Below are 26,177 nucleotides of genomic sequence, written 5' to 3' on the forward strand. Positions count from 1 at the left end.
CACCCCTCCACATCTGTCCATGTGACTATTCCACACACTCCACAGACAAAAGTGTGTGATTCTCCATACTTGGTTCTCTATTGGGGTGGGCGTCTGTAGCGGCGAAAGAAAGTCATACCTGGGCAATTGGATACGACTAAATTGGGATGCAAAAGTAGACAAATTAACAAACAAACAAGCTTTGTGGACAGGCTAGTTGGTTGTACAGTGGTACCTTGACACTCAACGTCAGTTGGTTCTGGGAGTGGCGTCTAGTTTAAAAGGCGCTGAGTTTCAAGGTATTTTTTCCCTTTAGGATATATGAGAATCCTGTTAATGCGTTCCATGGTCCCGTAAAATAATGGGGTTGTTTTTGACACTTATACACTAAAAGTGACACAAATATAATATAAAACAAACAGCAGGGCGCCCAAGTGGCACAGCGGGATATTCCGCTAGCACACCAGCTCTGAGATTCTGAACTCCTCGGTTCGAAACTCGCCGTTGCCACCGGTCGGCTGGGCATCATCTAGCGGGCATCATTGGCAGTGGGACTCTAATTGGCTACCGTGTCTGCTAGGGCTAGAGTTTAAGGGTACAAATTTCTCGATGAAGGGCGCCAAGTTTCAAAGATTTTGAGTTTAGGGGACGTCGAGTTACAAGGTACCGCTGTATATGTGTGTGTGAGGGATCATGGGAGGCGAGTCCTGAGAATCAGACCATTAATTGAAACTTTAAAGGTTTCTCTGGCTTTTTCCCCCCCAAAGCTCTGCATTGTACAACATCTTCACAATTAAACATAACCAAATGTGATGTGGTGATGATGATGATGATATAATCCACCCCACACTATGAACACCACCGGTTCAGAACGAGGTTCTGTGTACTTTATTTTCCATGCTGAGCCAAAGATAACACACTGAATCTTCTAAACAGATTCAGTAAAACCCCTAGTGAGCTTGTCTGAAGAGCCCCAGCGGGGTATTACATATACACGGAAACAAAAACAGTGTGAGGAACTTTAAGGCTGTTTTTACTACATTATACAACACCTTCATATGGTAGACATCGCAGTCTACATAACAGCAGGGGGACATTCTCTACATAATGAACCATAATTAACCAGTCAACATCAAAACAATCATCCTTTTGCTCCCATGATGAATAAAAACATTTACAGCCCACTTGTTTTATAGAGTCGCTAATTTTTAACAGCCCTCCACATAGCACCAGTGTATTGCAATACTCACTCACTCCTACCTAGAGGTAATTTAGAGTAGCCAACCCATCTACGGGCATGTTTTTTTTGAAAGGTGGGAGGAAATCAGAGTGGCAGGAGAAAACATGTCTGTTCATATAAACACTAACCCATCAACAGTCAGACTGGCCCTAGTCGTCCTATTATTTTTAATGAGTTCCATGTCTTTCTCAATAAGGACTTACTACTAATCCCCTAATGAAACTGCTCAGGCGTTTGGCATAACTCGCTTTTAAAATGAAAACACTTTCGTATGAGCTTCTCATAATGTTTTTAGTATAAATACCTATTAAATTGTGCCCATTTAATATGGTTCTTAACTTTCCTGATATCAGCACGGCTTCACATACTGTGAAAAATGACACACCGTTTTTGTATTACAAATATGGTTTTATACCCGGTTTGATCCTATCTCACTAACGGATAGCTTTTTATCACTATAGGGAAACTGTGGCCATACCTTGCTCTACTCTGTATTCCTCAGGGATCAGTTTACGGCCCTCTTCTGTTCACAATTTATGACATGCTTTGTCCAAATGAACCACGGCGACGGTCTCAGCTTTCACGGCTTTGATGATGACATGAAGATATATTATATATTATACATTCCACAGCCACCATTGACACTTGATTCCGTGCCAGAATTAAGCACCGATTGAACAATATTAGGGCCGTGCAAAGACCTGTGGAGGGTACAGGGCACTGAGCAGTTTCACAACTTTATGCTCATACCATGTTTAATATAACCACCATGTTTAGTATAAATGACTTAAAAGGTTAATGCATCTGGACGATAAGGAAAAATGGTTCTGTTTGCATCTTAATTAAGAGATCAGGGTTTTCATTTGATTCAATATGGTTTTGATTTATTGTGTGGTACTTATAACTACATAAAGGGACTTTTGTAAAATGCAATAAAAACAATTATCTGTATTTGTTAATACATTTGAACATTTATTTAACTGACAAAAATAGAAAGACCAACCTCCACCGACCATTCTCATCGTATTTTGTAAATATATACAAGTTAGAATTTGATGCCCGCAACACACAAACACATAACTGATAAAACTTTAACTGAAGACACTAAATGTTATCGTTTTCCAAGTGGAATTCTTGACCATTTTTGCTTGATACGAGACCTCAGCTGCTCAACAGTCTGTGGTCACCATTTTCAATAGGAGGCAGATCTGGACTGCAGGCAGGCCAGTCAAGCACACACACTCTATATCTACAAAACTCATGCAGAACAAGGTCTGGCATTGTACTGCTAAAATAACCATGCATTTTTCTTCTAGATAGAAGCAAATGTCTCTCTAAAATCCCAATATGCACATCCACGCTGTGATGCAACCCCACACCATGACATGTTACTTTTGCACCTTTCACTGATAACAGTCTGGATAGAAGTTGCTTTGGGTTCATTGCTTTAAACTCTTTATTTTCAGTTTTAATAGCATCTGTACAGCACTGGTAACATCAGTTATTAGGTTTTTTGCTCCTTCTTTCTATGTATTTATTTTTTATAAGAATGTTGTAAAACGAATAATTTAGTAGGAAGTTCGCAGTGGCTTCCGTCGACTCCTTATTCTAAATTCCTTAAAGAATCGACTCTTGGTGAACGAACATATCAATAAATTGTAGGTGTTCTAATTTTTTGGGACGCGTTTTATCCCTAATAATTGAAGAGCGGTGACTTCATATTTTAAAATAAAGCAATGATACACAAAAGCACGGCTCGGATCATGTTCATTATTTGCGTGATACTGCAAAGAATATTACCGGAATCTGGGAAGTGGGAATCGATTCTTTTAGCGATCCACTCGGTAGTCATGCGAATCAAACCGAGACGCTAGTTATTGACTAAATGTTTATATTTAAATTAGCCATCTAGCCATAAGTAAATAAATACACAAACTCACCAAGTATCGTTGGTTAAAATGTCCTGGACAGGAACAAGTAATATATTATCTTTATTCAGATTTTAGCAGTGAAACTTCACGGTGTAAATCACATTCGCCTGTTAACTGCCATTTTACTACATTGGCTTGAGTTACTAAATACCAGAAACTCTAAAAGAACATAAACTAGCAGTGAAAACGTTTATTTGCTATATCCTCCTGACTACCAGCAATTCAATTTTGTCCTTTCTAGAGGACATATTTAAACTTGAATATCACCCACACCAAGCATACTACTGGGCTAACTCTTTTTGTTCTCTAAAGAGGACATTTAGAACTTTTAAATGATACCAAATTCATGGTGGTGTGGTTTGGGGAACTGCCTCTTGCTCTTTAAAAAATATGGCGTCCATCAACACAATCACCTTTAATGGAAAGAAGAAAGGTAAATGCTTAATAATTATAATTGAGCACATTAAAATGTCTTAAAATGTTGTTGTATTATTTTATATGAATCTCTGAAGAACACTTGAAACCATTTTCTAAAGTAATAAAACTATTTTTTACCATGATAGGAGAGTGTTTAAAAAATGAACTCCACAATGGACATTTGTATTGATTACCTCAGTTTTGTTCTCAAATTTTTCAACTGAAATGGAAGGGATTCACTGTCAGAGGCAGAGAGAATTTTACTGCAGATTGTTGATGAAAACTCAGATATTGAGTTGTCTGATGAGGAAGAACAAGGTGCAGTGTTTGAGGCAGATGATACAATTAAGATAGGACAAACAGAGGCAGAAAAGTCAGAGCAAGTAGAACCGTCCCCATCCAGTTGCTGTCCACTCTGGGTCAGGACTACAGTGGTACACATTGACTTTGTATTCTCAAGGTATTATATTACCATTTACATTTACACATATACATTTTTACTTACATTTTTTAAGTCACAAAAAGATTTATTCCGCTAATTCGTTGTAAAGACGACTGTGAAAGAAACTTATATTCTACCCTTATTATTTTCTTAAAATTTAACCCTCAACTGAATAATCCTCCTATTCCTATTCAGAACAATTATTTATTTTGAACAGCACATTGATGATGGTGTGTCAAATGGCTATGTGCACAAACCAACGTGAAGTCCTTGTGTCTGAAGCAGCACTAAACACCAATCCTGAAAAATTTTAGATATTCTTGGGTATCCAAATATTCAGATGTTTTGGGCCTCTAACACCAGAGTTTAAATAGTGGTAGAATCCATGACCAAAAATTAATTCTATAAACTAAGGAATTCCTAAGGAAGATTGTCAATAATCTTGATATTTCCAGTGAGGACAAAAGCAGACCTCTTGTGGAAAGTCAGGTCTCTTCTGGACAAAGTGAGGCAAGGATGTCTAAAAGAGCCTAGAACAGGAAAATTGTCCATTAATGAGCAAATGATTCCATTTACTGGTTGCGGCCCAATTCGCCAGTATGTACACGCCAAACCATACCCTACTGGATCGAAGGTGTTTGTCTTGGCCACACCAAGTGGCATGGTCTTAGATTTTGTGGTTTATGAGGGTAAGACCACCTTAAGAGTCACAGGGGGATGGGGCATTGGAAAACAAGCTCTCCTTCATTTGCCAGAGACCGTTCCCAGAGGAACCCACCTGTTTTGGAAAGGTTCTTTACAACTTTCAATACCCTGGACACCCTGATGGAGAAAGGGTTGGCAGGTACTGGAACTCTCATGAAAAACAAAATTCCAAAGGAGTGCATCACTATAGGGGATCAAGCCATGAAAAAAAAAGTCGTCAGAAGAGGTCCTGAACATGCTTTCATCAAGTGGTTTGAAAACAAGCCAGTGGTCATGACATCCTCCACCTTTTCTTTGGAATTTATGTACAGTGATTATTACAATTATGATTCAGTTTCATATGTACCGTGTTCTGATGTCCACTGTAGTGGACACATTATATTTTTAAAATAAAAACATTTTTAAAAATAAAAATGTTTTAAGTATGCTTACTGACTTCCAGACAATGTGGGAAATAAAAAAAAACAAAGAATTGGGAGAATTTTTTTTCCCTGGCAGTCAGGAGGATATGGTTTACATTTGACGTGTAAATATGACCAAATTACTGATTGTATGGTTTAGAAAGAGAAATTCAGCGACAGATAAATCATTAAAAGTAAAAAAGAACCGATTCTCCAAATCAGGGCAGTTGAAACAGAGAGTCGGTTCCGAAGAACTAGACTTTTTAAAGCCTTTAATTGAAGACTCGACTCTTTTGCTTTGGAGTCGATGCCAAATTCTTAATAAATTAAATTGTTGACTCGACTCTTTTTGGAGTTAAACGTTTGCAATCCGAATTCATGGTGGATTTACTTTTTCAGTCAGGACTACATTCAGTACAGGACCCAAAATTGTTGCCAGTCATTGCACATTTCCACAGTCACTCACAGCATAGTGCAGTCTAGAGTTCTCACCAATCCACCTACTGGCATAATTTGGAAATGCAAGGAAAACAGAGTGCCTAAAACAAACTTATATAGGTATATGTACAGTATAACATGCAAAACCACCCACAGACACTGGACAAAGATGGCCAAAGATGAGAAACAAACACCTATATACAATCACTCTGTCCGGGGTGAGTGGTCATTGTCCTGCTGGAACATCAACATAATTTCTCTTCATAATTTCATCTACTTTCTGTAAAACACCAGAGCACAATACTACCAGTGTTTTGCTCATCAGTAAGTACAGTGTTGTTGGGTTTGAATGCGTCATCTCATCTTCTTCATACACACTTCTAATAGCTGTGGCAAAAGCTTTGTTTGATATAACCACAAAACTCTCCTTTCAAAGACTTTTGTTTTGGTTATTTGGGCCACAACATGTGGGACAGTGGACACAAAGTTCCTGCTGGCCACACACACATTAACGCACCTCTATGTGTCAGGACTGCACAGCTTCAGGCTGGGAACCCATGCTTTATAGTGTGGCTTATTAGGTGTAATTACATGTTTTTGCACAACACATTGATTCACTTTAAGCCATATGTACATGAATAACAATTCCACATTAAGTGAGGTGGTCCAGATCAAAGCTGTACAGACCCTACCAGATACCATGACTTCCTAATAAAGCATGATGGTAATACACACACCATAGCAGATGTAATGAAGTACTAACAAGTTTTAACTGCTGTCCCAAATATCAGGTCCCAGTGTTTAAAATAAGGAGCGTAGTTCTTATTAAAATGTTGATGATGAGCCTGGTGGAACGGCGCTCCTCCAAACCAGGGCAGTAACCTGTGTGTTGCCCAAGGAAAGTCATACCCACAGTGGTCCTCTGCCGCCAGCCAGATGTTCAGTATATAAAACAGGACTTCGCTCACTGGGTGGCAGCCCACTAGCAACGGGCAGCAGGAAGCCAGAATCTGCTGACCTACGAGTTCCGAGATGCTCGAGTCCTGGGCCGCTAGTGCAAATGTTTCTCTGTTTGTGTGATGAGAGCTATGGAACATCTGGTACAGCCACGGATACCTGAGGACCAGAATGGGTAGAGGGTCAATCAAGGCAGTATACTGAGGCCCAGATTTACTATATCTTGCACTACAATTAAAGTCAAAAGTTTACATACACTAGCGAGGGACATTTGTTATTGCAGTCTTGGGATTTCAGCTATTTTTGCAAACTAAATGATGACAATAAAAAAAGATCACCTTTTTGTTCAGTTAAACAATTGGTTATTTTTTGTGTTTATTGTGGCCTTTCTGAAATCTGGTCAAATCTGTTGGGTCAAAAAGATACATTTAACACTCTTAGCCCTACTTATTTTGTCCAGGTTTGCAACCTGCACTGTGAGCTACTAAGCTTGTTACCTAACCATTAATGATGTGTGTCATTTTATTTATTTTGCAGTAACCTAAGTGCTGCATGGCATCATGATTCAGTGACAAAATGTATTTTAGTTATTAAAATCATTTAATACCCCCCCCCCCCCCCCCCAATCTAGTCGTGTCCAGTTACCCTGATTGCTCCTCTATACTGATTCGACCCTTCACCGCTGACTGAGGACGCTTCTCAACTCCGGCACGTACAGTCAGTACAGACTGCATTTTTCACCTGCACGAGTCGAGTTCATACACCTGACGGGCACTGTGTACGGAGGGCCACACCCCCATCAGCATTATTCCTCAGCCCTGTGCAGGCGCCATCAGTCAGCCAGCAGGGGCCGCAGTCGCACCAGTTATGAGGACCTATGATCCGACTTTCTTACCCTCTAACCCTGAATCGTTGTTCATGCTGCCGCCCAGCCCAGTCGGAAAGGCAGAGCTGAAATTCGATACGATGTATTCGAATCCCCAACTCTGGTGCGCTAGCGTACTTTACCGCTGCGCCACCTGAGCGGCTCTGCAACTGTTCTTTTTCTATGGCTGAATAACTGAAACTCTTTTTGCTTTGGATTTTTCTTTGTCGAGTGATAAGATAAGAAAATCCTTTATTAGTCCCACAGTGGGGAAATTCACAGTTTGATCAGCAACAAATTGACAGAAATGTAGGATTTGAGCAGGTTTATATGATGATGTAAAACTTGCTTGATTGTGAAAAGTGACTCTTGTGTTCCAGCAAATTCAAGAACTCATAGCAGACCTCTATTTGGATAAAAAAATATATATATTTATATTCCCTGGCAAGCAACCAGTGTTCCACGTTCTTTGAACATTCTAGAACTTTTTACACCACTGAATTATCCATCCAAGTTGCTTTATGTATATTTTATTTATGAATATAGTATATAATTTATTATTAGGATTTTAACGTCATGTTTTACACACTTTGGTTACATTCATGGCAGGACAGGTAGTTACTCATTATACACGATTCATCAGTTCAAGTTTTTAATGTCAAACACAGTCACAGGACAATTTTGCTTCTCCAGTTCACCTCACTTGCACGTCTTTGTACTGTGGGAGGAAAACGGGAGCTCCCAGAGGAAACCAACTCAGACATGGGGAGAACATGCAAACTCCAAACAGAAAGGACCCGGGCAATCCCTGTCAGACTTGAACCCAGGACCTCCTTGCTGTATGGAGACAGTGCTAGCTACCGAGCCACCGTTACATTTACATTTTCAGCATTTAGCAGATGCTGGCATCCAAAGCGACTTACAGAATGCAGTCTAAGCAATGAAAAGTTAAGGGCCTGGCTCAAGGGCCCAACAGTGGCAACCTGGCAGTCGTGGGGCTTGAACCAGCGACCTTTTGATTACTAGTCCAGTACCTTAACCACTAGGCTACAACTGCTTGATTGTAAACAGTGACTCCTGTGTCAGAGCAGAGCTGTATTTGGAGTAAAAAAACAAACTAGTTACATTTCCTCCTGTCATAAGGTGATTGTTTAAGTCCTTGGCAAAGCAACCACTGTTCCATGTATTTTGTAGAAGTCATGCATCATATAAGCTCATTCAATTTGCACTACTGTTTACAATTGCACTGGTCATACCAACAGACTCTAATCTGTTAGGTGCCTTATGTCACTTTACTGACGTTAATATCGGGACCTATATATTTTTTGGGATTTCATATTTTAAGTTTCAGTGTGTATATATTTTGCATTTAGTGTGTTTATTATTATATTTTTTATATATTTTAGTTTTAGTTTAATTTAGGGTCTGATTTTAGGGTCTGAGAAATGTAATTACAATCCTCTGCATGTCCTGTACATATTGCAATATTAACAATAAAGCAGACTTTTACGACATTCTAGAACTTTTTACACCCCTGGATTATAAATAAAATAAACTGTATGTATATTTTATTTATGATATAAATGACTAAAGTACCAAGACTGTCAGACAGACACAAGTTTGTTTGTTTTACACAATTTATATTTTCAGCATTTAGCAGAGGCTTTTATCCAAAGCGACTTACAGTACTGTGACAGTACACAGTCTGAGCAATTGAGGGTTAAGGGCCTTGCTCAAGAACCCAACAGTGGCAACCTGGCAAACCAACGATCTTTTGATTACTAGTCCAGTATAGGGTTGCCAACCGTCCCGTAAAATACGGAATCGTTCCTTATTTGAAAACTAAACGTGGTGTTCTGTACTGAACTGATACTGGACACACTCTTTATTCCGTGTTTTTATCAATGGGAGAGAAATGCTGCAGATTAGAGACTTCCACACTGGAAGAAGCTGAACTACAGCAAAAATTACCCTAAGAAGAAATCTAGTTTGGTTAACTAAAATTACTCTGTGGAAGTAAATATCAAATTGACAGTGTACCTGTACATGTGATATGAAATTGTAACATGCCAGCAAAAGATGCCAAACAGTATTCCAAGTTTATTCCAAACAGTGCCCACTGTAATACATAAACTAAACAAGAATAAAAAAAAATACCCAAGGATTTATGAAAAAGTGTGAGAAATGTTCAGCATTTTTTATAATACCAGGTCTGTTTTATTTTTTTTTTAAAGTAAAATTGCAAGAATTCTTGAATCAGTACATGACCATGTAAAGATGGATTATGTAAAAATGTTGTTGCACTATTGAGAAAAAATTTGACATGATGTTCTTTATGTTGTTTTGCCTAAAATATGGTTCTGCCAGCCTAAATTAAAGATTTTGATAATGTCCCGATGACGGTGTAAGACATGTCATATATTTGTAGGTGCAACCCTAACCACCAACCCACCAGCCCAGGGTGTTCCTTACTTCCAGTTCTGAAAGTTGGCAACCCAGTACCTTAACCACTAGGCTACAACTGCCCAACACGCGTGTTTAATGGTAACACGCGTGTTGGGCAGTTTAAGGGTTTTTTGTATTGGTATCAAATATGTTGGAACGTGACAGCTTCACGTGTGTGTGTCGTTGTAGGAACGTTGTAGCCTAGTGATTAGGGTACTGGACTAGTAATCAGAAGGTTGCTGGTTCAAAACCTGCTGTTGGGCCCTTGAGCAAGGTCCTTAACCCTCAATTGCTTAGGCTGTATACTGTCAGAGTACTGTAAGTTGCTTTGGCTAAAAAAGCGTCTGCTGAAAGTGTGTGTGTGTGTGTGTGTGTGTGTGTGTGTGTGTGTGTGTGTGTGTTCGTACCTGTGCACGGTGTAATGGACCACGAAGAACAGCGTGTCGAACACGAGCAGACAGGAGAAACTCTCCAAGCACGCGACCAGAAGCGACGGTACCGCGCGCTGCGTCTCGAGCAATACGAAGCGCATCCGCGCGTGATGCAGACATGCGCTCGCGGGGAAAACCACCGCGGCGTATTTACAACCGATCCGCGCGAGGCACCGAAACCAGCGGCTCAGACTCACCGGCTTCGCGTGCAGCCTGTACCGCTGAATCCAGCGCGCGCGTGGACTCAGCAGGTCCAGGACCAGAAACGGTACCGAGAACACCAAGTGCGCGGAGAACGCCAGGAACGCGCTCCAGAGCGGCACCGAGCGCAGCCTGCGATGCTCGAACATCCAGGTCCAGACGGGCTGCAGCACCGGGTCCTCGCTTCCACCCAGGGAAATAAAAGCGTCGGTCATGCTGAGATGGTCAGTCATGCACGGTCACGTCGGGTAACATCATGCACGCGCCTGCGCTCGAGATATAACCGGAGACGGAGTGTAGTACAATTGGCATAACATCCAGGGGCGTGGATTTGGATATTTGGGTACTTGCCAGTGTCTGTGTACCCCAACCCCAAATCAGAAAAAGTTGGGACAGCATGGGAAATGCAAATAATAAAAGAACACAGAGTTTCCTACATTTACTTTGACTTTAAAGGGCAGTTGTAGCCTAGTGGTTAAGGTACTGGACTAGTAAGCAGAGGGTCGCTGGTTCAACCCCCACCACTGTCAGGTTACAACTGTTGGGCCCTTGAGCAAGGCCCTTAACCCTCAATTGCTTAGACTGTAAGTCGCTTTGGATAAAAGCGTCTGCTAAATGCCGTAAATGTAAATATGATGTCAGACAGGATGAACCTGAGATATTTCATGTTTTATCTGCTCAACTTCATTTCATTTATTAATAAACATACCATGACAGATCCTGGTACTGACACACCCCCATACCATAACAGACCCTGGTACTGACACACCCCCATACCATGACAGACCCTGGTACTGACACACCCCATACCATGACAGACCCTGGTACTGACACACCCCCATACCATGACAGACCCTGGCTTTTGGACAAGCACTACACTACAATACGGAGTTACATGCACAAGGACCATCCAGACTGTTATCAGTGAAAGGTGCACTAGGGGTGCATCATTGTGGTTGACTTGCATCTCTGTCAAAGTATCGCTGACTGGGATTTTTTACTGGGATTTTAATCAGTGCCACTTCTTTTCCCGGAAAGTCCATGGTCATTTCTGCGAGACAATGCCAGGCCTCATTCCTCATGATCTACAACAGTGTGGCTTTGTAGACACTGTGTGTGTGTAGTTGGCCGTGCTTGACTGTACAGGGCACCAGTGCAGGGCATCACCCACTGACTCAGTAACATTTATGGCAGCTAATGAACAAAGATGGTCTTTACAGAAAAATCATCAATAAAGAAAACCTCATCACAAAAGTCAAAGTCTGAACAAAACAACATCACGTCCAACTTTCCATTTCACTCATGACCTCCACACCCATGCCACCCATGCCAACTGAGACCGGCCACTCTTTATTGTCTAATGTCAATGTGTTACTCATCTTCAATGTCCACTTTATCCTGGTCAGAGTCCATCCCAGAAACTCTGGGCACAAGGTTGGCACAAGTGCTGCATGTATTTATGTTTCTACATTGTCCCGGGCTGTGTATTAAATTCATTAGTGTGTTTTTCAGTCTCTTGGTATAAACAGAAGCTCAGACAGGATCAACATGCTTTCGGTTGCTTTAGAAGCTTGTTTTTGTTTGGACAACCCTTGGCACAGCAGCGTAATTTACAGGGTATACCACTGCGCTTTTATTCCTGCAGTCCAGAACAGATAAACAAAGGCCAACACTATGTGAACACACTTTCTAATGACTGAGTTCAGGCTACCAGGTGTATAAAATCAATTTAACAAATAAACATTATGCTTTCGAAGCGAGGTTTATATTAACAATATGGTTTGATGACTTTGGTGTGGGGGAACTCCAGTCGCCTGGACAGAGACAAAGACTTTGACCACACTGAACATCTCTGGGATGAATTGGAATGTTAACTGCAAGGCATACATTCTCATCCAGCATGTGTGTCTGACCTACAAACCTTGAGGAAAGCATAGAGACTGGAGGCTATTCTCATGGCAAGGAAGAAAGGTGTTGAATGAATATTATTACCCATGCTTTTGGTATGGGATATCCTATTGACCACACTGAACACCACTGGGATGAATTGGAACGTTGACTGCAAGGCACTGAACACCTCTGAGATGAGAACGGTAGTTACTCATTACACAGGATTCATCAGTTCACACAAGGAACTCAGCTCTGCCATCCGGCTGGGCTGGGTGGCTATATGAACAACGATTGGCTTGTTGTTTATCATAGGGTAGGATAAGCCGGACAGGGACTTAATAACTGAGCGAATTACGATCTCTGCTGGCTGATTGATGGCGTCTGCACAGAGTCGAGGAATAATGCGTTGATCAGGGTGTGGCTCTCCGTGCACAAAGCTGAATCACATATGAACTCACCTCGTGCAGGTGAAAAGATGCAGTCGGCTACTACACACGTGTCGGAGGGGGTGTGTGACAATCTTGGGACTGGGATCAGTTCCAGTAGAGAGGAAGCATAACACAATTGGGTAAAAATTAGACACGCTAAAAATTGAGAGAAAAAGGGAGAAAATGCTCACCAGATGTAAATAATCATACAAATAAAATGTCAGAATGCACAAGCCGTGCAGCACTCACACACTTTGAGTCACAGTTTTCAATTCACGGAAGTCACTGACCGAATATAAATAAACGGGAGCAGAAGATTTTCTCTCACACAAACAATGATGAGATTTATGGAGAACACGGCTGACTCAACACGGTCCGAAAGAAGTGTGATTTCTGGAAAATAGAAGAATTACAAGAAATTTATCTCTGTGTCACTTTCTTTTGAACTTGAAAACAAGTGTCTCATTTTTGAGAATGAAATGAAGAATAAAGTGTGTAACAATTCTCGGACGTCTGGTTTGACTGAACAAGGCCGCTCATGTGGAGCTTTTCTTTCTTGTGGTTCTCACTCTCTCACTCACTTTCTTAACCGCTTATCCATTTAGGATCGCAGGGGGTGCTGGAGACTATCCCAGCTTTCCAATGGGCGCAAGGCACACAGTAACACCCTGGATGGGGTGCCAGTCCATGGCATGGCAGACACACATACACACACACACACATATACACCCTACATTTCTTGTCGTTCTAGTGTCTCTAAACTCATGTGTTGGGAAAATAAGAACACACGTTTATGAACCTCACTTCATTAAAACTACATTTTTGAACTTGAAAATGAGCGTCTCATTTTTATAGAATAAGTTAATAATGGAGAATAAAGTGTGTAATATATTCTTGGACGTCTGGTTTGGCTAAAGGCCGCTCACAGGGAGATTTTCTTTCTTGTGATTCTAGTGTCTCTAAACTTAAGTTTTGGGAAACTAAGAACATGTTTATGAACCTTGCTTAATTAAAATACATTTACGGCCTTTAGGAGACGTTGTAATCCAAAGTACAGCGGTACCTTGTAACTCAATGTCCCCTAAACTCAAAATATTTGAAACTCAATGCCCTTCGTCGAGAAATTTTACCTTTAAACCCCTGATTTAATTTCAAATTAACAATGAACAGCCACTTTGTTCAGCGCTTGGCTTGATCGGTGCGGTAAAACGTCATCAAAGTGTACACATAAGACAAAACTGCATTTATTTGGAATAGCCATCAGATTCACTCTGAAAGCTCCACGTGTATCTGTGTTTATCTGGATTTTCCTCCGTTTCACTTTTAAACTTGTGTTACAACTCAAGCTTCTGAGAAATTATAAGAATCAGTTTTTTATTACAGTGTTTTTTATATTATATTTGAGTTATTTTCAGTGTATAAGTGTCAAAAACAACTCCATTATTTTAGATGAGCCTAAATATATGCAGTTCCACGGGAACATGGACGCATTAACAGGTTTCCCAAACATCCTTATGGGAAAAATAACTTGAAACTCAACGTCTTTTAAACTCCACGCCACTCCCAGAACTAAGTGACGTTGAGTTTCAAGGTACCAGTGTAACTTACAGTTGTGACAGATACACTGCAGGTAATTGAAGGGTTTGGACCTTGTTCAGGAGTAAACAATAAACTCTTGTTTTGAATGACTGTGAAAAAACTTCTGATGTCTGTAGTGTGTTGGCGAGCTGTTACATAACAGGAAACCGGTCTGTTGGGAAAGTTGGGGGCTTTTTAGGAGAGCATTTCATCCGAGACTTTAATAAAAGGACAGTATTGATATCAGTCCAACAAACAGGATTAAGTGTCTCTTCGTACAAGACATTAGTGCGCTATGAAAAGTGGAAAACTTTACAGTGAAACTTATTGAAACAAAACACAAAACCGAGGGCAAACTTCGTTCACTCGTTAGGTTTGACCGATGTGCAATTAGAAAGTTCATCCCAGCTTGAATAAGATCCTAAATAAACAGGACACATTCATTAAACAGTCCAGCAAGTCCAATTTATTTGCACAGCACTTTATAAAATTAACTTTACAGATTCCTGAAACCTATGATGGCGTATTAGGGCCACTGTAAAAAATATATGAGAATAAAGTCAAAATATTATGGCCAGAGAGTGTGCAGCCGTCGTAGGCTTGTCAGTTCAGAGAAGCTCGGGTCTTAGTACCTGGATCGGCATGCATGCACTGAGGGCAGCTTATAATTAGTGTTATTGTGGTTATCCAATAACCCACAATTATTTTTGGGGGGCTGTTTGTATTGTACACTTCCATCCACATGACACGAAGACTAAACATGTCAATGCAATCATTTATAGCGATGCCATGCGGCTTTAGTTTATCATACGAGTCCATAAGGCTCGGTTGAAGTACTGGCGACGACGCAGACACCGAGCGCGCCTGTTGTGCAGTTTTTTTTAATAAACACAGTTTATTGCAAAGCAGTTTCAGCATACTAATAACAAACTGGTGCTGATGTGCAGGAGATCGAGGATTTCTTTATTTGTGAAACTGAATATATATGAAAGAATAACAAATCATGAACATCCCTCATTTTAACACAAGGAGGTTGCTATGGCCATCATATTTTGACTTTAATCTCATACTATTTCGACTTTATTCTCATACTATTTTGACTTTAGCCTCGAAATCAAAACTTAAAAATATTTTTTACAGTGGCCCTAATACGCCGTCATAGGAAACCCCCTAAAGAGCAGCTCAGGATTACAGTGGCGAGAACAAACTCCTGAATATCGTCCAAAAGAAACCTGGAGAGGAACCAGACTCAAAAGAGATGAAATCCTCACAGGGCAGCCTGAAGAAAACTGGGATTGAAGTTTAAGATTAAATAAACAGATACTAAAACAGATATAAAATTTAAAGCATAATGTATGTAACATGTTTATCATACATCAGATGGTGCCTGTGCTTTGGACATTTTACTAGAAAGAAACTGTGGGAAAATGATGCACAAGAAGGAAAATAACATGCAAAAATAATCTGTAAATACAGTTTTTCATGATTTTCCTTGATAAACACACCAGGATAATTCAATAAAAAACTGTTCTGACCGTAAATCACCAACATGTTTTATGAAATAATAAAACAAATTATGTACTTTCTTTTCTTTTCTTTATTTATTGTCTCTCTAATGTGCACCAGTGTTCAATTTGAACAATATACATCCAAAACTAAGTGGACACCCGACCATGAGCTTGATGGACATCCCATTCCAAAACCATGGTCAATAATATATATACCCACATTCACATTTATGGCTAGAATATTATTATTATTATTTATTAGGATTTTAACGTAAAATTGGTTACATCCATGACAGGAACGGTAGTTACTGGTTACACAAGATTCATCAGTTCAAGTTTAATATCAAACACAGTCATGGACAAGTTTGTATCTCCAGTTCACCTCACTTGCACATCTTTGGACTGTGGGAGGAAACCGGAGCACCCGGAGGAAACCCACACAGACACAGGGAGAATATGCAAACTCTATACAGAAAGGACCTGGACCGACCCCACCTGGGAATCGAACCCAGGACCTTCTTGTTTCTCACTCTTCTGAAAAGGTGTTTTACAAGATTCTGTTGGAATTTGTGCCTGTTTATAAAAAACTATGTGGTCAGGCACTAATGTTGGACTGAAAGGACTGTCTCACAATCAGCGTACCAGTTTATCTCCAAGGTGTTTGGTGGGGTCGAAGCTAGAGCTCATGCGCAGCATTGCGATCATGTTGTAAAAGAAAACAGGCTTCCTCAAACTGCTGCTACACAGTTGGAAGCATTTTAATTATTTAGTTTTATAGACCTTTATAGAACTTAATACCTAGGAAGGGTGCTTAACATTTCTGTCTATATAGAGCAGTTCCTCAGTGAGAGTGTGTTTATATAAATGCAAATAATCCCATTATTATCTGATCTTATTCAAGTGCTGATGTAAAAAGCGGGCTGATATCACAAACTGGATTAAAATTATCGTATTTCAAGGTAAAATTGAGCACTGAGCCGTAACCGGATCTTTTTCAACATCTGTGCACTTGTGGACGTTTAAACAGACAGTAATAAAAGCTCCTCTGTATTTGCTTAAGAATATAAAAAGTTAAGAGTACAGAAAACATTCTATGTGATTCTCCGACATGAAACTAATATTTACATCCGGTGAGGTGCCTCAGGACCAGACTTGCTAGCGGCCAGTAATCCCCTTTCACACCAAGCTCAAACAAACCAACTCCTACATGACACGTCCAGTATTTAAAGTAAGGAAATAATTTTATAATAATAATAATAATAATAATACATTTTATTTATATAGCGCTTTTCAAGATACTCAAAGACGCTTTACATAAGACAAATAATCAAAACAAATACGTACATACACCATACAAATCATAGTACAAAATCAAAATAGTACATCAACATCAAGAATAATTAAGATAAAAACAAAGAGAGCAGCATAAGACAGTTCATTAAAAATTAGCTAAATTATGAGAGAGAACAACAAATATAGAACAATTTCTTAAAATTAGACAGAAACAGGACAGATTTACATGCAATCAGGAAACTGAAAACTTTACAAGTTTTAGGATCTAGGACTTCACATTTCTGTCGTGATCTAAGTATAAAAACTATTAAAAAGAATAGCAAAAATAAAAGCATTTATTTCGTGTTGTTACAAGTTAAATGCCATATTGAATAGATGAGTTTTGAGAAGTGACTTGAATTTGGACAGGTCAGGACAATCTCGTAGGTGTTTGGGGAGAGCATTCCATAAAGATGGAGCAGCTATGGAAAAGGCCCTGTCACCCCAGGTCCGGTGCTTGGTCCTAGAGGGTATGGACAGTAGGTTAGCCTCAGAAGAGCGAAGGCTACGGGAGGGAATGTGCTGATGGAGCAGGTCGGTGAGGTAGGATGGGGCCTGATTATGGAGAGCTTTGTGAGTGAATAGAAGAATTTTGAATTGAATGCGTTGAGCAACGGGAAGCCAATGAAGTTTTTGTAGAACAGGTGTAATATGATCACGGGAGCGAGTATGAGTAAGGAGGCGAGCAGCTGAATTCTGGATATACTGAAGTTTTTTTAGGATTTTGTTAGATGTACCATAAAGGATGCTATTGCAATAATCAATTCTGGATGTAATAAAAGCATGAATCAAGGTTTCGGCGGCAGAAAAGGAGAGTGATGGACGTAGACGTGCTATGTTTTTTAGATGAAAGAAAGCAGTTTTGGTGATGTGATTTACATGGCGGTCAAAAGAGAGGTTGCTATCAAAAATTACACCAAGATTTCGGATGTTAGAAGACGGAGACAAAGTGTCATTATCAATGGTAATTTGAAAATTTTTTGTGGTTTTTGCCAGGGTTGTAGGACCTACGATGATCATATCTGATTTTTCACAGTTTAATTTGAGGAAATTAGCTTTCATCCACAATTTCATTTCAGTGATGCAATTTGTCAGAGTGGAGTGAAGTTCAGTATTAATGGATTTGGAGGAGATGTAAAGCTGAATATCATCAGCATAGCAGTGGAAATGTAAACCATGCCGACGTATGATGTCACCAAGGGGGAGCATATAAAGAATAAACAAAAGGGGACCTAACACTGAGCCTTGGGGAACGCCTTGGGACAGTGGAGCAATGGCAGAACTACAATTGTTGATATTAACAAACTGTTGTCTGTTTACGAGATATGACCTTAACCACAAAAGGGCAGTACCAGTGATGTTGACCGAGGATTCAAGGCGGGACAGAAGAATGGAGTGATTAATGGTGTCAAAAGCTGCAGTAAGATCAAGGAGGACGAGAATATTAATTTGTCCAGAGTCTGAGGAAAGAAGAAGGTCATTTGTGACTTTGAGGAGGGCTGACTCAGTGCTGTGCTGGGGGCGGAAACCAGACTGAAATGATTCAAATAGATTATTGGAATTTAGGTGATCTTTGAGCTGTGAGGCAACAACACGTTCCAGTATTTTCGACAGAAATGGAAGATTGGAAATGGGCCGAAAGTTACTCATAATGTTAGAGTCAAGTCCAGGTTTTTTAAGTATGGGAGTAACAGCAGCCAATTTGAGTGATTGAGGGACTGAGCCAGAACTAAGAGAGGAATTGATTATCTCTGTGATAAATGATGAGATAACTGGAAAACAACCCTTAACAAGTTTTGATGGAGCAGGATCCAAAACACAAGTGGAGCTTCGCATCCCTGTTAAGATCTCAGATAGGTCCAAATGAGACACAGGTGAGAACTGAGACAGAGGCTGGGTAATAAATTGAGATGAGATAGGCGGAGAAACAGAGATGACAGGGGAAACTGTCAGAAAATTGTGGATATTCTCAACTTTTGTTTGAAAAAATGAGAGGTAAGAGTTACACTTGTCAACTGTAAAGGAATTGGTAGTATTGTCAACTGGTTTGAGAAGTTTATTTATTGTGGAAAAGAGAGTCTTAGGATTTGTTGATCCAGCATGTATGAGTTCGGAATAGTAAGTGGATCGGGCTGCCGTAAGAGCGTCTTTGTAATGTTGAAGATAATCAGAATAAATCTGATAATGTACTGTTAGACCGGTTTTCTTATAAAGTCTTTCAAGCTGGCGTTTACGGGATTTCATTTGGTGAAGCTCAATTGTGTACCATGGTGCGGAATGACTAAATGAAACAAATTTGGTTCTCAAAGGAGCCAGCTCATCAAGACATGAGGCGAGTATGTCATTATAGTAATCGACAAGGTCAGATGAATTACTAGACAGTACAGGACAGACAGACATCTTTTTAACAAGAGAATCTGAGAAAGCAGAGGGAGAGATATATTGAAGATTCCTGAAGGATATTTTACGTTTAGCTCTAGTGATGGGCCTAGTGACCTCAATGTCCATGATGATTGTCAAATGATCAGAGACAGTAAGGTCATGGCTGGACGGCTGATGAACTAGGACACCAGTAGAGCAGACAAGGTCAAGAGTATGACCTTTTTTATGAGTTGGAAAATGTATATGTTGTGTGAAATTAAAACACTGTAACAATTCCAAAAATTCCCTGGCAAATTTACAGTTGTTGTCATCAATATGGATGTTAAAATCACCCATAAGCAGTACAGAGGATGAGAGGGCACTAAGCTGGGTTAAAAAATCTGAAAAATCAGAGAGAAAGGAAGCGTTTGGCTTTGGCGGACGATAAACTACAGCAGTGACCAGAGGAGTATTTTGTGTTTGAAATAATCATGTGATGGTAATACACAATAAACAAACTCTGTTAACAAAGCCACAGTGTCAGTGATGTGAAGCACCACTGCAAAAAAAAAGGATGTATGGCACAGTCAAGCCCAAAACTTAAAAAACTGTTCAGCTAACATATTATTTAGGGTTTGAATTTTATTAATAAGACTATTTCAATATTTTTATTATAATTTTTTACTCCATATCTCCCAACTTAGTCATTTCCAATTCCTCGACTGTGAATCCAGTGCTGCTTGCACAAACCCTGATCTGATCAAGAAGAGCCTGATCACCACACACCCCCTACGACTTCCTATCACCCGTCAGTGTTGAGTTTCCACACAGAGCTGTATTGTGTACAGAGAGCCACGCTAAGCTCCATGTGACCTCCCCCGGAACAGTCCCAGAGATCTCAGATCATAGTGGCAGTGGGAAGAGACCTTTATATTTTTGGCATTTAGCAGACGCTTTTATCCAAAGCGATTAATAAAGGGCCCAACAGTGGCAACCTGGCAGTGGTGGGGCCTAAAACCTTTGGATTACTAATCCAGTACCTTAACTGCCAGGCTACAACTGCCCTGCTACAAGAGACCCAGCCTATAAAGTCTAAACCACTATAAAGAGCTGAACAAAAGCTAGGTTTAAAGAAACTCCAGTGACCTGCACAGGGCCCTGACTTCAGCCCCATTCAACAGCTCTGGAATGAACTGGAACATCAACTGAGGCTTTCTTGACCAACATGAGTGTCCAGCCATATGAATGCCAATGCTAGACTGAATGGGCACAAATTCCCATAGACATACTTCAAAGTCTTGTGAGGCACCTTCTCTGTTGTTCTAGCTGAAAAGATCTAAAAAGATTAATGAGAGTAAGCGACAAGAAAGACCAACTGCTCACTATAACACCAGTGAGAAAATCATCACACACACACACGGAGGGCAAACAAGGACAAACTGTTTCTAGACATACGCGCACACGCACACACGCGCACACACACGAGTTTCCTGGGAAAACGAAAGTGTTACATCAGCATTAACTTTCTGTGTTACCATCTGATCTAATTTACATTCAAAAACAGACTTGCCGTAAATTACTTCACTATGGCTCATTTTACCAGCACTGACACAGACTCTAGTCAAAGCACAAAGCTGCCAATGGTGCGCACACACGCACGCACGCACGCACGCACGCACTCACTCACTCACTCACTCACTCACTCACTCACTCACTCACTCACTCACTCACTCACTCACTCACTCACTCACTCACTCACTCACTCACTCACTCACTCACTCACTCACTCACTCTCACTGGAATTCTTTTTCCAGCTGACATAATGAAGAACAAAACTGCAACAACCAATAAACAGTCAAAATGCAACTCAAGCCATTTTTATAGCCTAGTCTAGCCTAGTGGTTAAGGTACTGGGCTTGTAATCAGAAGTTCACTGGTTCAAGCCCCAGCACTGCCAGGTTGTTGCTTTTGGGTTTTATTTTTTGTATACTGTAACTGTTATGTACAGTGAGGAAAATAATTATTTGATCCCCTGCTGATTTTGTAAGTTTACCCCCTTACAAAGACTTGAACAGTCTATAATTTTTATGGAAGGTTTATTTTAACAGAAGAGACAGAATATCCACAAAAAATCCAGAAAAAAAACATTAAATAAAAGTTATAAATTAATTTGTATTTAATTAAGGGAAATAAGTATTTGATCCCCTACCAACCAGCAAGAATTCTGACCCCCACAGACCGGTTATGTGCACAAAAGGCACACAAATTAGTCCTGTCCCTGTATAAAAGACTCCTGTCACAGAATCAGTTTCTTCCGTTCAAATCTCTCCACCACCATGGGCAAGACCAAAGAGCTATCAAAGGACATCAGGGACAAGATTGTAGACCTGCACCAGGCTGGAATGGGCTACAAGACCATCAGCAAGAAGCTTGGTGAGAAAGAGACCACTGTTGGTGCGATCATTCGAAAATGGAAGAAATACAAGATCACAGTCAATCACCCTCACTCTGGAGCTCCATGCAAGATCTCACCTGGTGGGGTAAGAATGATTCTGAGAAAGGTGAAGTCAGCCCAGAATTACACGGGAGGAGCTTGTCAATGATTTCAAGGGAGCTGGGAGCAGAGAAATGCTGGATATGACCCCAAGAACACCATCCCCACTGGGCATTTCTCTGCCTCCAAACACGGCGAGTGGAGTTGATGCCAAAGAGCTCAATTTTGGTCTCATCTGACCATATCACATTCTCCCAAGCTTTCTCTGAATCATTCAGGTGTTCATTGGCAAACTTCAGACGGGCCTGTACATGAGCCTTCTTGAGCAAAGGGACTTTGCGGGCACTGCAGGATCTCAATCCATTACGGCGAAGTGTGTTACTAATGGTTTTCTTGGTGACTGCGCTCCCAGCTCCCTTGAGATCATTGACAAGCTCCTCCCGTGTAATTCTGGGCTGACCTCACCTTTCTCAGAATCATTCTTACCCCACCAGGTGAGATCTTGCATGGAGCTCCAGAGTGAGGGTGATTGACTGTGATCTTGTATTTCTTCCATTTTCGAATGATCGCACCAACAGTGGTCTCTTTCTCACCAAGCTTCTTGCTGATGGTCTTGTAGCCCATTCCAGCCTTGTGCAGGTCTACAATCTTGTCCCTGACGTCCTTTGATAGCTCTTTGGTCTTGCCCATGGTGGTGGAGAGATTTGAACGGAAGAAACTGATTCTGTGACAGGAGTCTTTTATACAGGGACAGGACTAATTTGTGTGCCTTTTGTGCACATAACCGGTCTGTGGGGGTCAGAATTCTTGCTGGTTGGTAGGGGATCAAATACTTATTTCCCTTAATTAAATACAAATTAATTTATAACTTTTATTTAATGTTTTTTTTCTGGATTTTTTGTGGATATTCTGTCTCTTCTGTTAAAATAAACCTTCCATAAAAATTATAGACTGTTCAAGTCTTTGTAAGGGGGTAAACTTACAAAATCAGCAGGGGATCAAATACTTATTTTCCTCACTGCACATAACAGTTACAGTATACAAAAAATAAAACCCAAAAGCAACAACCTGGCAGTGCTGGGGCTTGAACCAGTGAACTTCTGATTACAAGCCCAGTACCTTAACCACTAGGCTAGACTAGGCTATAAAAATGGCTTGAGTTGCATTTTGACTGTTTATTGGTTGTTGCAGTTTTGTTCTTCATTATGTCAGCTGGAAAAAGAATTCCAGTGAGAGAGAGTGTGTGAGTGTGAGTGTGTGTGTGTGTGTGTGTGTGTGTGTGTGTGTGTGTGTGTGTGTGTGTGTGTACCATTGGCAGCTTTGTCAGTGCTGGTAAAATGAGCCATAGTGAAGTCATTTACGGCAAGTCTGTTTTTTTCCCTTTCTTTTACCAACGTAGACATAAATGTAAGTTTTTGCATTTTGTTTATTCAGTATGGAAGCGTATTGCTGCCACACAGATGAAAAAAAAAAAGCCGCTGGTATGTCGTTATAATGAGATAGTATGTCGTTATAACGAGAAAAGAACGCCGTTATAACGAGAAAAGAACGTCGTTATGAGAAAAGAACGTCGTTATAATGAGAAAAGGATGTCATTAAAATGAGAAAAGGATGTCATTATAATGAGCTAGTGTGTAGTTATAACAAGATAGTATGTCGTTATAACGAGAAAAGGGAGTCATTATAGCGAGAAAAGGATGTCGTTATAATGAGCTAGTATGTCGTTATAACAAGATAGTATGTCGTTATAATGAGAAAAGGGAGTCATTATAGCGAGAAATGGATGTTATAACGAGCTAGTATGTCGTTATAATGAGAAAAGGGAGTCATTATAGCGAGAAATGGATGTTATAACGAGCTAGTATGTCGTTATAACGAGCTAGTATGTCGTTATAACGAGAAAAGAATGCCGTTATAACAAGAAAGTAACTCGTTAAAACGAGAAAAGGATGCCTCTGGAGCAATGGAAGAAGGTCATGTGGTCTGATGAGTCCAGATTTACCCTGTTCCAGAGTGATGGGCACATCAGGGTAAGAAGAGAGGCGGCTGAAGTGATGCACCCATCATGCCTAGTGCCTACCGTACAAGCCTGTGGGGGCGGTGCTATGATCTGGGGTCGCTGCAGTCGGTCAGGGTCTAGGTTCAGCAACGTTATGTGCCCAAAGAATGAGGTCAGCTGACTACCTGAATATACTGAACCACCAGGTTATTCCATCAATGGATTTTTTCTTCCCTGATGGCACGGGCATATTCCAAGATGACGATGCCAGGATTCATCGGGCTCAGATTGTGAAAGAGTGCTTCAGGGAGCACGAGACATCATTCTCACACATGGATTGGCCACCACAGAGTCCAGACCTGAACCCCATTGAGAATCTTTGGGATGTCCTGTAGAAGACTTTGCGCAGTGGTCCAAATCTCCCATCATCAATACAAGATCTTGGGGAAAAATTAATGCAACTCTGGACAGAAATAAATGTTGTGACATTGCAGAAGCTTGTGGAAACGATGCCACAGTGAATGTGTGCCGTAATCAAAGCTAAAGACGGTCCAACCAAGTATTAGAGTGTGTGACCTTTTTTTGAGATAGTATCTTGTTATAACGAGAAAAGGATGTCGTTATAACAAGATAGTATGTCGTTAAAATGAGAGAAGGATGTCGTTATAACGAGATAGTATGTCGTTATAACGAGAAAAGTTTGCGTGACAACATACCCAGCTTGCAGACATTTAAGATGCTGTAGCTTGTAACCTTGCAGCTTGCCGTGCTGATGAAGATTCTCCGTTAGGAATAGTGCAGTCTCTACGATATCTGACCGGTTTTTACGTCTATATAAAGACTGAGATTTAAGAATCCTTCGCAGTGTTCGAATACTAATAAAAAAAATACCATCTATGCTGCTCAGTGACACCAAAATTTCACTGTGGCTTAAGCCAAGCATGAAGTCAAATTTGATTCATTCAGTCAAGTGCGCCATTCAAGGTGAATCAGATACACAAAAGAGCATAGACGTATTTCCTGTGATTGTGATACACATTGTTTTAATGGATCCTTTTTTTTCATTATAACGAGATACTTTCTTGTTATAACGACATACTGACGGCTTTTTTTTCATCTGTGTGGCAGCAATACGCTTCCGTAATTTAGCAAACTAATTATTTAGTTAATAAACTTAATGAATGTAATACTGTACATTTACACTCAGATTTTCGGCAGCATTTTCTCCAAAGTAACTAAATAATTGACTAAAGACACTTTTAAGCCTTCTTTAGTATATTAGCAATTTACAACCTGATACTTAAGACAAAACAGATTTTTCTGCTCCAGGTTGTGAAAGTGTGCAGAGCTACAGACAACAGGTTGAAAACGGTTGCTACATCACTGCAGATAAATAGTTCTAATTTTCATTCCACGTTAATGAGTTTTGGTTTTGAGGACTTGAAGAAACGTGGGGGTTCAAGACTTCACGCCAAATAATTCCTTCATGCATCAGAATGAGTCAAAGCAAAACTGAAAGGGTCAGATAATTACAAAAGGAATTTTAGCCCACTTATCTTCCCACGTGTGTTTTATCAGCAGGCCGGACACTCCTGCACAGGCTCACTGTGGTTTCAAGATGTTGTGATTTAGAGAGAAGAGCTCTCATCCAATTTCAATAGAAGTACAAATCCCATTAAAACGGCATTTTCCCCTCATATATTCTAAAAAAAATATTTATAACGAGCTTCAACAACATGGTAAGTGGGTGCCAATAATATTTACCAATTTTTTTTTTTTTACCATATTAGCTCTCACTGTGGTTTGGTGAAGTCCTAAATCCTTGGAAATAAATGTGTAACCCTTTTCCAGACTGACTTATTTTCAGCAACGTTAACAATATGGGGAAGACCCGTTTTCCTGTTCCAGCATGACTGTTGCCCCCTGAACATCAAGTGAAGTCCACAAAAACTGGAACATCAATGCCTGATTTGAAGCTTGTGAAGCCCATGGTTTTAAAATGTAATATCCAACAAGTTGATAGTCAGGTGTCCACATATTTTTGGCTATACAGTGTAGATAATCCATACTATAAATTTAACTAACTATTGTGTGTGTGTATAAATTAATTTTAATCAAAAACAACATGAGTCACA

General features: G+C 40.2%; 1 protein-coding gene across 1 annotated transcript; it reads right to left on the minus strand.

The window, feature by feature from the left end:
* Nucleotides 1-6,311: 6,311 nt before the first annotated feature.
* On the minus strand, nucleotides 6,312-10,667 carry ch25hl3 (cholesterol 25-hydroxylase like 3). The gene is made up of 2 exons (XM_063018285.1): nucleotides 10,228-10,667; nucleotides 6,312-6,669 (listed from the first exon to the last, which is right to left on the minus strand). Exons 1-2 carry the CDS (start codon nucleotides 10,665-10,667, stop codon nucleotides 6,312-6,314), a joined length of 798 nt encoding a protein of 265 aa, XP_062874355.1.
* Between the last annotated feature and the right edge of the window lie 15,510 nt (nucleotides 10,668-26,177).

The sequence above is a fragment of the Trichomycterus rosablanca genome, chromosome 21, assembly GCF_030014385.1.
Source record: "Trichomycterus rosablanca isolate fTriRos1 chromosome 21, fTriRos1.hap1, whole genome shotgun sequence".
In the NCBI taxonomy this organism is placed as follows: Eukaryota; Metazoa; Chordata; class Actinopteri; order Siluriformes; family Trichomycteridae; genus Trichomycterus; species Trichomycterus rosablanca.

What these genes read in the sequence shown, in the direction of transcription:
- ch25hl3 (XM_063018285.1), bottom strand. Translation starts at nt 10,667, where the DNA reads ATGACCGACGCTTTTATTTCCCTGGGTGGAAGCGAGGACCCGGTGCTG. An exon ending in GTCCATTACACCGTGCACAG is followed by an intron (nt 6,670 to 10,227) that starts GTACGAACACAC and finishes TCTGGTCCTCAG; the next exon opens with GTATCCGTGGCTGTACCAGA.